Source organism: Penaeus chinensis, chromosome 13 (genome assembly GCF_019202785.1).
Source record: "Penaeus chinensis breed Huanghai No. 1 chromosome 13, ASM1920278v2, whole genome shotgun sequence".
In the NCBI taxonomy this organism is placed as follows: Eukaryota; Metazoa; Arthropoda; class Malacostraca; order Decapoda; family Penaeidae; genus Penaeus; species Penaeus chinensis.
In genome coordinates, this window is record NC_061831.1 from 27748871 (window position 1) to 27761370 (window position 12500).

At 41.6% G+C, this 12500-nt stretch overlaps 2 protein-coding genes across 5 annotated transcripts in view; both read right to left on the minus strand.

The window, feature by feature from the left end:
- LOC125031495 (3-methyl-2-oxobutanoate dehydrogenase [lipoamide] kinase, mitochondrial-like) overlaps window positions 1-12500 on the minus strand; it is a 46431-nt gene that overhangs the window by 7167 nt on the left and 26764 nt on the right. The gene's annotated exons all lie outside the window — the stretch shown is intronic.
- The window catches only part of LOC125031496 (piggyBac transposable element-derived protein 4-like), a 9773-nt gene continuing 615 nt past the window's right edge, over window positions 3343-12500 (minus strand). The window contains exons 1-5 of one of the 2 annotated variants that reach the window (XM_047622310.1): window positions 12462-12500; window positions 11912-12345; window positions 4878-5119; window positions 3755-4768; window positions 3343-3642 (exon numbers count right to left, since the gene is read on the minus strand). The exon at window positions 12462-12500 is cut by the window's right edge and continues 615 nt beyond it. In XM_047622310.1, the coding sequence (XP_047478266.1) occupies window positions 4212-4679 (468 nt within the window). In that variant the 5' untranslated portion in view covers window positions 4680-4768; window positions 4878-5119; window positions 11912-12345; window positions 12462-12500 and the 3' untranslated portion in view covers window positions 3343-3642; window positions 3755-4211. Of the gene's footprint in view, window positions 3643-3754; window positions 4769-4877; window positions 5381-11911; window positions 12346-12461 lie in introns of those variants that run through there. The other variant, XM_047622309.1, reaches the window with a different exon arrangement.

A 12500-nucleotide genomic window follows, 5' to 3' on the forward strand; every position in this document is an offset into this window, starting at 1 on the left:
ATATACATATATGTTTATATATGTGTAGATAAACACATAATTACATATATACATACATATATATATACTCATATATGTATATATGTATGTATATATATATATACACTCACTCCCCCCATATGTATGTATATATATACATTAAATATATATGTATACATGCATATATATATATATACATATTTATACATACATATATATGCATATATAAATATATGTATATACATATATTAATTCACGTATATATACATATATACACACACACACATATACGTATATACATATACATAAATGTATGTGTATATGTTTATATATGTGTATATAAGTGTATATATATATATATATGTGCGGAATTATATTTCAATACACTTGCTGGGTACCAATTATGTACATATGGCAACCACATCGAGATAAGCATAGAGCAAATAGTATTTTTTTTATGAATGAGGCGAAATAAAAGAGATCGTGCTCAAACCTCCAGTCGGGGCACTGGTATATTTACGACCGCCGCGACGAGGATTGAACTCCAATGTTCTAACCACTGCCACTATCACGGCAGTCTATGTACATATATATTCATATATTATACGTATATATGCACAAATATTATATTTCAGTGCACTTGCTAGGTCTCACTTTTGTACATTTAGCAGCCACTTCTATGTAAACATTGAGTAAATAGTCTTTTTATGAATGAGGCGAAAACCCTAGGTTGTAAGTAAGGAGAAATGTGATTGGTAGAACATAAATGACCAACTAGTGTATTACTATCTATTTTTGAAAACTACATAAGCCATTTCATTTCATCGATTTCTTCTTATTACGTAATATTAGCTATCACTGTCTTTGTTTTGGGAAAATTTTTCAAATGCGATTTCCTGGCACTGATTGTTTATTGAATTGGTAACACCTATGGAGGTGAGGCGGCATTTCCCCCTCTTTCAACGCAAGTATTAATAATGGCTGCATATTTCTTGAAACTTGAGCTGCACCATCTAGCAACGGCTATTTTAACTAATGAAGGGACCGTTTTTTTCGCAAGAACCAAACATTAAAACAGTGATTCAGTATGAAAAAAAAAAAAGCATGCTACATTATATTTTTCAGTAAAGAACATTAGCTGAACGCAAAACCGCAGTAGGGTTACAATAAAAATGTAAATCTTTTCATTGTGCGTGTGATTATAGAAATAATCTGGAAAACTGTCAATCCATCGTCACTTCATACAGACACCATGGGACAACGTAAACGAATCATCTAATCCGAATAATTTTACGCAAAAGTTTTAAAATGAATATGTATAATGTGTGTGTGTGCGTGTGTGTGTGTGTGTGTGTGTGTGTGTGTGTGTGTGTGTGTGTGTGTGTGTGTGTGTGTGTGTGTGTGTGTGTGTGTGTGTGTGTGTGTGTGTGTGTGTGTGTGTGTGTGTGTGTGTGTGTGTGTGTGTGTGTGTGTGTGTGTGTGTGTGTGTGTGTGTGTGTGTGTGTGCGCGTATGTATATAAAGTAATGTGTTTACACATACGCACACACACATATATAATTTATATATATATATATATATATATTGTTTATATTTGTCTATAGAAAGACAAATATCTATGCGTATATGCAAAGATATTAGTACATACATGAATAAGCATATATACCTATGTATGTGTATAACAATCCTCCCTGACCTATATCAATGCGGTATTGCATTATTCCATCTTTCATACCTATGTATGTATACGTGTGTGTGTGCGTATTTGTGTAATAAATGAATAATTATATACTGGCATCTTTCTATGTAGCAATCAATAATGTCAAGAGTGAGACTGCAGGGTCTTTTTGTGATTTGAGTCCTCCTACATTTCAGATAAAAAGTTAATGGCCTTACGATGATAATTAGATGGTTAATGGTTAAAAGCAAAATAAATGTGCTAGACATCTAAGGTCATGTAGCACTATAGTAAATGGTAGTGAAGGGTGGTTCAGTTAGTGATTAGTTGTCAAAGTTGGGCAAAGGATTGACGAGTAAATGGGTTAAGGTTGGGTAAGGTAATGTATAGAGGTTAGATCAAGTGAAGGATGTATATGCATTTGAGGAATGAAAACAGGTTGTCAAAGCAGAAAGTGTGAGAAGTTGTGGGAGGGATCACGAAAATCGGTCCCATTTGGCTGGGCTAAATAGATTATTTAAGAATTTTGTAGATATGGGGGTAGTAGAAGGACGGGGGCATGTGGAAGAATGAGTAGTGTTGAGGGAGGTAGTGTTATGGGGAGGTGGACAATAAGGTTGTAAGGTAGTAATAAGGGAGGATAGGGTAGTTGATGAAGAAGGTTGTGGGGGTATAGTTGTTGAAGTTGAGCATGTTGGGAGTAGAAATGTCTCCTGGGGTGTTGATTAGGGTGGATACTGTACTAGTCGGCATTGAGGAGGGGGTATTAGTTGTAGTGTTCAGAGCCGTGGTCAAAGGAGAGCCTGGGGTCAGGGAATCGGGCGAGTTTGAATTGGTGGAGCTATTTGATGAAGAGGCAAGCCTCATTGCCTCTAATAAGGGTATGGTTAATGGTTATTCATTGTTGGCCATGATAAGCCTGGAGTATGTTGGGGAGAGAAACGGTCCACCCCTCAGGGTCGCTTGAGGGGTAAGGGCTAGACAACTAAAGCAGGGGAATACCGTGCCCATGGCTCCCTCAGGCCGTTTAGGACTGGCACAAAGTCAGCCTTTCATCCTTTCAGCACGGCTCTCACACATTAGGAAGTGGATAGTAGAAGGGGTTGGTGAAGGTACAGAAACGAAAAAGTAGGAGGGTAAAAAAAAAAAAAAGACCATGCAAAATTTATTGAGTCGAGGGCTGAGTCCCAAGGTTGGGGAGTCCCCCAGCATTGGGTCCCAGTCTCCCCCCCACGACAACAACGGGCAAGGGATTGGGGGGGTATGGTAATTAGAGATGTCGTTATTAGTGATATTCCGAGAACTCCCTACTGTTACACTGAGGGTGATTACCATGCTCTTCATTGACCCACTGCCGACAGGTCGGAAAACAGCTCTGCAGCCGTTGTTCCGGGGAACAAATGCAAACGGCTGGTTCTCTCGCCGGGACAGGGCGCTCAACTCGCGCTACCCGTCTCCCCATCCCACCGAAGTTTTAGTGCGCTCAGGCTGCTGGTTTGCGTATAACTACAACCTCCGTGTTTCACTCTAGAAACATGTGAAAGTTTGCAGACATACTGTAGCCATATAATGTCATATGAAGGATTTTATTGTCTCATACCGAGTATATACTCCCTTTTAGGAGTGTTTGACCAAGGTGAGTGTAAAGTCGATGGTTTGTTTTGGCGAGAGCACAGAAAAGCAGTGGTAAGTCGAATTTTTATTTTTTCAAAAATTGAAAAAAATATACATATTTATATAAGTACAAATATATATTTATATACAAATTAAGTGTTTTCTGGCATGGAATGCCTGAAAACATGGCGTCGGACATGCCGCAGCTGGAACACATGACTCTGGTCTCCTTCCTGCGCCGGTCGGTCCTCCAGCAGAATCCACATCTCCGCTACCTCCGGAAAGGGGTGTCGAATGGCATGTGCGGCTGCTGGGGATCCTCCTCAGGTTGGTTCTGAGGAGGATTCTGCCAGAAGGAGCCAGGTCGGCCACCTGTAAATGCAAGAAAAAAGGACATTGAAATTACATCTTCCAAAATGGACATGTAGAATGAAAAACCACAATTTCAAATCAGAATACAAGAAACAAAAAGTCAGATGCTTACCTTGCTGCAGCAATTCCCGGACAAATTCCGTACGGAACTTGTACTGTGAAAATGTACCGCCGAGGGCCCGGTGGACAGACAGTAGTCATATCCAGCAAAGTAAAAGAAAACCTTATACCACTTGATGGTCTTCTTGGTGGCTGGATGTGACTACACGAGCTGATCCGAGAGGTCGATGCCCTTCATGCCGTTGTTGTAACAGACAGGGACCTCGGGCTTCGACCTCTCCACCCCTCGGCGGTTGGGAGGCAGGGTAACGACCTTTGACTTGTGGGCAGTGGATAGCATTGTCACAGGACTACTGCAGGCAAAGCATTCCGGTGTTATTACTCCGGAAGTCGATTTGTCCCCAAATCGCTTGCAGGTCCGACGGCATACCCCGCCTGTTGTCACGTACTGTGCCAACGGCGCTGGTTTTCCGGGCCTGCAGATAGTGGCAGAGAGTCGGGGATGAATATCAGTTGTTTGGGCACAACTGATACCCCTTGTCGAGCAGCTTTGCCTTCTCCATCAGGTCGTCGATGGCCTTCATACTCGCTGGAAACTCGCCGCAATCCTGCCCCATGTAGATATTGAAGGCCGTCGTATACCCTGCCTCTGGACCGTCGGACGAACACAGCTTGTAGACCTTCAAGCCCCTCTGAGCCCTTTTGCTCGGGTTATATTGCAGGGCTTGATGCCTGCCCTTGAAGGCCCACAAGCTCTCGTCGGCGGTTACGTTCCTGTTGGTGACGAAAACGGAACGGTACGTCGAGTCCAAGACGTCAATCACAGGGCGCAGCTTCCACAACCGGTCCTCCGCCCTGTGCTCCCCTTCGTTGTTAGCGAAGTGGAGGGCGGAGGTAAGGGTGTCGAAGCGGTCCCTGGACACAGTCGTGGCGAACACAGACGAGGACATCAATGGGTCTGAAGCCTGAAGTCCCATGAGGACCTAAGGCCGACAAATAAACGGACCTCCCGCACCGTTGTGTCCTCCCACCCCTTCATGTGGTTTGTGGGTTCTGTCGAGTGCACCTGTAGTTAAAAAAAAATAAGACGTTGTAAAACAGGTGTTCCAAAAAAGGACATGTAGAAAGAAATTTACATTTTCAAGGCAGAGCACAAAAATCAAGAAGTTGCTTACCGATTCGTTTCGTCCACAATTGTCTGAAACAACTCCTCTGGGAATAGGCTGCTGAATATTTCCATCGGGCTGGACGATTTGTCAAGGTGTGCGTGCACACCCGGTGTCCCCTCGAAGCAGTGACGCCGGAAGGAGTTCCGGGAGCGTTGCGCTCCAACTGCTGTCTGACGTATTCCGCGAGGAAGTATTCACCAGCGGGACATAGTTATAATCCACATCTGAGTCGTCTTCCACGGCTGATTCTTCGGAGTTGGAAAAGTCATGTGATAGGTCACGTGAGGTATGCGCGGGAAACGGGTAATTTTTCACAAACTACCCGGAAGGTTCCAGAAAATCCCGTGATATTGTCACATGAGGTACGCGCCGGAAATGACGTGAAAATCAAGTAATATTGTCACGTACCATGACGCCACTGTCTCTTGCTCTCTCTCGCTCGCTCTCTCTCTCTCTCTCTCTCTCTCTCTCTCTCTCTCTCTCTCTCTCTCTCTCTCTCTCTCTCTCTCTCTCTCTCTCTCTCTCGCTCGCTCTCTCTCTCGCTCTCTCTCTCGCTCTCTCTCTCTCTTTATCTATCTCTCTTTCTCTCTCTCTCTCACGCACGCGCACACACACACACGCACACGCACACACACACACACACACACACACGCACACATGTACACAAGCACAGTGAAGCCGAGCGTCATGGCGGTCTCTTTCTCTCTCGCTCTTCATGCTGATGACGTCATCAGCAAGAAAACTCAAAAAGTGCGACCTTCCTTTAAGTTACGAGGCACAAAAAAAAAAAAAAATTTAGAAAAATATTTAAAAATGGAAGATTCCTCAGTGACAGCCCTCCCGTCACCGTCCGAGTCCACACAAACTTACTAACACAATTTTTAAAAACTTTTACACATGCATGGACACAATTACCTATTTTTTATTTTTACAAAAGAACGCACAAACTTCCCAACACACACGTTTGTCAATCAAACAACGGAAAACATGCGGAAACTTTTATACAATTCAAACATGCACTTTCACTCACAATTACTACATTACACACACACACACACACACACACACACACACACACACACACACATTCAAAGATGAATGCACAGATTTCCCAACACAAACGACCGAGAAACAACACAAACACACAGCAGACAAAACAAATGTGCAATCAAAAAATGTGTAAAATTTTATACAATTCAAACATGCACTTTCACTCACAATTACTACATTACACACACACACACACACACACATTCAAAGATGAATGCACAGATTTCCCAACACAAACGACCGAGAAACAACACAAACACACAGCAGACAAAACAAATGTGCAATCAAAAAATGTGTAAAATTTTATACAATTCACACACGCACTTACACATGTAAAATTACCGACATACACACGAACACACACAGTTGTGGGCACATATTTCCACAGATACGCACAAAAACACAAAATAAAGCCCTGTATACATACAAACTAGTTCAAAAGCAATCATTCATACAGCCATACAGCAATCACGCCCAGTCGCATCCCCAGAGGGACATGTTAGAAATGGAGCACGTGAATACACGTTCCCGGGTTCGCAAGCGGTACACATGTACACATACCCCGCCGTTAAGGGGTTAAAGCAGTTACATTTCATAAAGGAAATGGACAAACTACAATGATATGAAATTATATATGTGGCACTACAGTGTAAGTGTAAGTAATAGTTATGTCATTTTTATTTTCGATCTGGATTACTAACTGTACTGCATTGGAAGTACATTCGAGTGTTCTTTTTGCGCAATATCTTTATAAAAAAATATGTATAAAAGTATATGAATTCTTTCTATGTATAATCGTAACTTACGACAAACGGCCTAATAGGCATCAATTAGAAATATAATCCCTAACTTAAACTTTTCTGAGTTGAATATGCTCTGCCAATGCACATTGCAGACGATGGGCGGATCATAACAACGACGTCACACTTGGACTGAACTGGCAGGAAAACCTTAATAGCTCGCCGAACTGTTAAGACTTTTCGTTAACGTTAACAGTTGAGTTGGCGTTGCAGAAGAGGCCTTTAGTTATCATTAACTTAGTTGTTGGATATATATATATAAATATTTTTTAATGCGACTTCCTGGAATTGTTTGTTTATCGAAATGGCAACATCTATGGCACAATCATTTTCAATTATAGATTCATATTGCTTGAAACATGAAAATGCTTCATTCTTTAAACGTCTTTGTATGCCAGCTATATCAATTAAAAATCTTTGCAAGAATTGTTGATACCTTTGTAAATGTTTTTCATGGGCCGTGGCTACACCATCTAGTAGCGGTTAATCGAACTAATTAAGGTATTTATTTTTTCACCACCAAACACTGATTAAATAAACAGAAAACATGCTACATATTCTTCATTATAGAACACAATTTGGACGCAAATCTACAGTAGGGTTACATTTAACATATATTTTATCAGTGTGTATATCGTCTATAGAAATACTAAGTCAATAATTTGTAATGAGGACCGAAACATGTATAATTGTCGTTTCTAATGCTAAAATCAACGGTTTTCGCTATTCGTATTCCCTAAGTCGCGGCGTTTTTCTGAGGAGTAGCATCCACATTCGAACAGCCTAGTGAGAGAATACAAAAATTGCTTGTTTCAGCTCGAGGAACTACTATCTTAATAAAAAAAAAAAAAAAAAAAAAAAAAAAAAAAAAAAAAAAAAAAAAAAAAAAAAAAAAAAAAAAAAAAAAAATAATCATTACGATTCTGAAATGGGCAGTTCATCTTGCGCTATACTTTTGTCATTTATTAAATTTTTTTTTCCTTTTGTTTGTCAATGCACATCCGTTCACAGTATATGCGTATTTTAGATTAAAATGCCATACATGTTTTTTGTTACAAAATCAACATTTTCATACATTATCTTCATTTGTTTTTGAAATGATAAAATTCTTGTCACATCCAAACACTTAATCAATAAAAAGAAAATATGTTGTTATAATTTTAGAGCAACTGAACTTAAAACCGTAGTAGAGCTAAAATGACTGTGTTCATGTGCGTGTGTGCTGTCTTAACCAGAAAGATTGCTATCGGTTATACAAGAAGGTCTTAAAGTTGGGGTAATAATCCGTGACTGGTATACATGAGAAACGTGGTTGGTGTAATGTGGACATAGCAGCATAGCGTGCTAGAGTATCTGCCTGTTAATTGCCGGGTATTCCAACATGGCTGGGCACCAAGCAAAATCTGATTCTTATGTCGTGTGAACAGGATGGACAGAGATCGGGAGAGGCTGGGGAAAAGGAGAATGGACAGAGAACGGGAGAGGCTGGGGAAAAGGAGAATGGGAGAGGAGAGTATCCATGCATATGAAGTAAGGAGTAGGTAAATGTGGAGAAGCAGCAAAGGAAGTAGGGATCATGGGATAGTTAGTTTAGTGAGGGGAAGTTGGTGGAATCGAGCATAGCATCGGAGAGAGAGGAGGGTATGGTGTCCAGAGAGAGATGGTATGCCTGATTCAGTGTACAGGCTCTTAACTGGAGAGGAGCGAAAGGCACCTAGGGCTAAGCAAAGACTGCAGTGGTGGATTGTATGAAGATTGGCAAGGAGAGAGGTTGAGGCAGAGTAGATATAGCATCCATAATCGAGAGTGGAGAGGATCAAGGTAACATGAAGATGAAGGAGAGTTTTGCAATCTGAGCCCCAGGATATATGGTATAGAGTTTGTAAGATTCAGAGACGGTGCAAGCTTTTCCTTTAATGTAAAGGATATGGTCTCGCCAGGATAGTTTGGAGTCAAAAATAACGCCTAGGAATTTGCCAGAGGAACGGTATTGGAGTGGAGCTCCATATAAGCAGAGTGGAGGCTTGGGACCTACACGTGTGCGAGAGAAAAGGATGGAAAAAGATTTGGAGGTAGAAAAGCGGAGGCCATGTTTTGTCGCCCAGGAAGATACTGATGATATTGCAGACTGAAGAAATTGGCGGAGATTTGGTATGGATGTGCCAGAAGCGTAGATGGTTAAACCATCAACATATAGTGATGACCAGATTCCTGGTGGTAGAATTGAGACTATGTCATTAACAGCAAGAAGGAATAAAGTCGTATTGAGCACATTGCCTTGTGGGGTGCCTTCGAATTGAGGAAAGAAGGATGACGTAGAAGAGGCAATTTTGACCTGGAAAGTGCGCTTGGAGAGAAAAGACTATAAAGACACACATGTTTCCGTATATGCCAAGAGAATATGGTATGTTGGAGAATATGGTACCGCCATGTGATATCATATGCTTTTTCTAGATCAAAGAATATGGCTAATACAGATTCATGGCGTGCAAATGAAGATGTAATATATGTCTCAAAATGAGCAAGGAGGTCAGCTGTCCTTCGGGCACAGCAGAAACCAAACTGGGAAGGAGAGATAAGATTGTGAGATTCAAGATACCACATTAAACAGAAGTTAAACATTCACTCTAGTAGTTTGCACAAGCAGCTAGTTAGAGCGATGGGGTGGTAGTCTTGAGTGAGGGTACCCGATTTATTGGGTTTCAGGAAGGCTTGAAAATTGTTAAAAGGAAGGATAGAGAGGGCAATGGAAGGTATCGTAGCATATATGTATGCATACGGTAGTGAATACTGGTATTCGTGCATACGGTAGTGAATACTGGTATTCGTGCTGTGACATGCCTGTAAGGCTACGCTGAGTTTAGAGGATGAAATAGGAGCATTATAGGACTCAGTGGATGATAGGGTGAAGATAATGGGGGTGCGTTCCCTAATGGTCTTAATAGAAGAGAAGTGGGTGAGAACCACTACTGACCTAGCTGAAATAGTCACCCAGTTCATAAGCGACATGGAGAGGATCAGAGATAAGAGTATCTTGAAAATGGAAGACGGGGGATAGATGGAGGGGGGGGGGGGGATGCCTGATAGTTTGTGGATCCGGCACCAAACAATTGATAGATGTATATGTAATTCAGGAAACATAATTTTGCCAGCTATTTGTTTTACTATTCTGGATTGTACAATGAAGACAGGCGGATGCTCTTCTAAAGGAGATAAGGGCTGATCAGGGGTGCCTTGTTTGTAGTGGTAACTGTTCCAGGCTGCACGTTTTAAGCAAAGCACTTTACTGCAATCGGAATTCAGCCATGGAACACATTTGGAAGTATAGGGTCTTGAGGTTCAAGGAATAGCTGTATGGGCAGCTCTTAGGACTGTAGTTATGAAACATTGTATCATATCTGAAATGGATGAGGAGGATGGAGGGGTGGGAAGAGCAGAGTGAATTTGACTGGGGAAGGTAGGAGGTAGAAGAGGGGAAGTAAGATGGAGGAGGGATAGGTTTAGGGAAGGGTGTGGGAGCTTGTAAGGTAGGGGGAGGGCAGAGCCAGCAACATTACTGGAGTAGGGAGTCTGAAGAAGAAGGTTGTGGGGGTAGAGGTGATGAAGTTGAGCATATTGGGAGAGTAGAAATGTCTTCTGGGGATTAAGTGTTGATTTGGGTGGATAATGTTCTAGTTGGTATTGAGGAGGGGGTAGTAGTTGTTGTGCTCGGAGCCGTAGTCAAAGGAGAGCCTGAGGTCAGGGAATCGTGAGAGTTTGTATGGGTGGGGATATTCGATGAAGGGGGCAAAACTCATTGCCCCTAATAAAGGTATAACATCTTCATTATTGGCCATGGTGGTTAATGGTTAATGGTTAAAAGCAAAATAAATGTGCTAGACATCTAAGGTCATGTAGCACTATAGTAAATGGTAGTGAAGGGTGGTTGAGTTAGTGATTAGTTGTCAAAGTTGGGCAAAGGAATTGACGAGTAAATGGGTTAAGGTTGGGTATGGTAATGTATAGGGGTTAGATCAAGTGAAGGATGTATATGCATTTGAGGAATGAAAACAGGTTGTCAAAGCAGAAAGTGCGAGAAGTTGTGGGAGGGATCACGAAAATCGGTCCCATTTGGCTGGGCTAAATAGATTTTTTAAGAATTTTGTAGAGATGGGGGTAGTAGAAGGACGGGGGCATGTGGAAGAGGGAGTAGTGTTGAGGGAGGTAGTGTTATGGGGAGGTGGACAATAAGGTTGTAAGGTAGTAATAAGGGAGGATGGGGTAGTTGATGAAGAAGGTTGTGGGGGTATAGTTGTTGTAAGGTAGTAATAAGGGAGGATGGGGTAGTTGATGAAGAAGGTTGTGGGGGTATAGTTGTTGAAGTTGAGCATGTTGGGAGTAGAAATGTCTCCTAGGGTGTTGATTAGGGTGGATACTGTACTAGTCGGCATTGAGGAGGGGGTATTAGTTGTAGTGTTCAGAGCCGTGGTCAAAGGAGAGCCTGGGGTCAGGGAATCGGGCGAGTTTGAATTGGTGGAGCTATTTGATGAAGAGGCAAGCCTCATTGCCTGTAATAATAGTATGGTTAATGGTTAATGGTTATTCATTGTTGGCCATGATAAGCCTGGAGTATGTTGGGGAGAGAAACGGTCCACCCCTCGGGGTCGCTTGAGGGGTAAGGGCTAGACAACTAAAGCAGGGGGATACCGTGCCCATGGCTCCCTCAGGCCGTTCAGGACTGGCACAAAGTCAGCCTTTTATCCTTTAAGCACGGCTCACACACCTTAGGAAGTGAATAGGAGTTGGGGAAGGGACGGAAACGAAAAGCAGGAGAGGGAAAAAAGACCATGCAAAATTAGTTGATTCGAGGGCTAGACTCCACCTCCTAAGCCCCCCACGACAACAACGGACAAGGGATTGGGATGTGTGTGTATATGTATATATGTATATATATATATATATATAAACATACATATACATAAAAAAATATATGTTTTTCTTTACCGGGGGATTCAGTAAATCGAATAACTGGAAGGACGCTTATTAATTTTGAAGAATTTTTCACTATCGGTTTATTTGTAAATAGAAAAACGGTAATAATAGTAAAAAAAAAAAAAGAAAGACCAATACTGGGCACAACCAAAGTTATAGTAACAATCTATCGTTATTCAAAACCTTGTCTAATTCTCAGGACAGAGATGCAGAACTTACGTGAGGTCCCAGTTTCCTTCGTAACACTTTCCATTCCTTTTTGCACGATCTATTTGCTATTGTGAGGTTCTTTCATTAGCCGTTTCCCAAACATTGACAATATTCGGCCAAACATGTTTCATCGGGTCTGAGCCACATGCCTTGCTTGGCCGCGGAAAGTCTTCCGTGTGATTTTGGTCATCGCACCAGTTCGTAACTGCCCTTGACGTGTGTATTGGGCAGTTATCCTGCACGAAAAGGGTTGTTTCTGGGAAGGGCCAAAGGACAGCAACGTGCTGACGGGAGAAATATTTCTCCTAACAGGTGCAAAATATTTGTCTAAACGGAATCTCCCTTCTTTTTCGGTGAGTTCAACAACACCATGCATGAAAATCCACCCTATTTATTAGTGGTCACTTGGCCACTCGCCGTTTCAAAGATGTCATCTGTCACATCTAAAAAGTAAAGCAAGATAGATAATCAGAACATAAAATATATCATATAAACATATATCTTTATCAAAATATGAACTAAGTCTATGAGCAAATTGAAAAAGGATTAGGATATTTACACCAATCATTTCTCATCCAACAGTGGAGCTTCCAGTGCG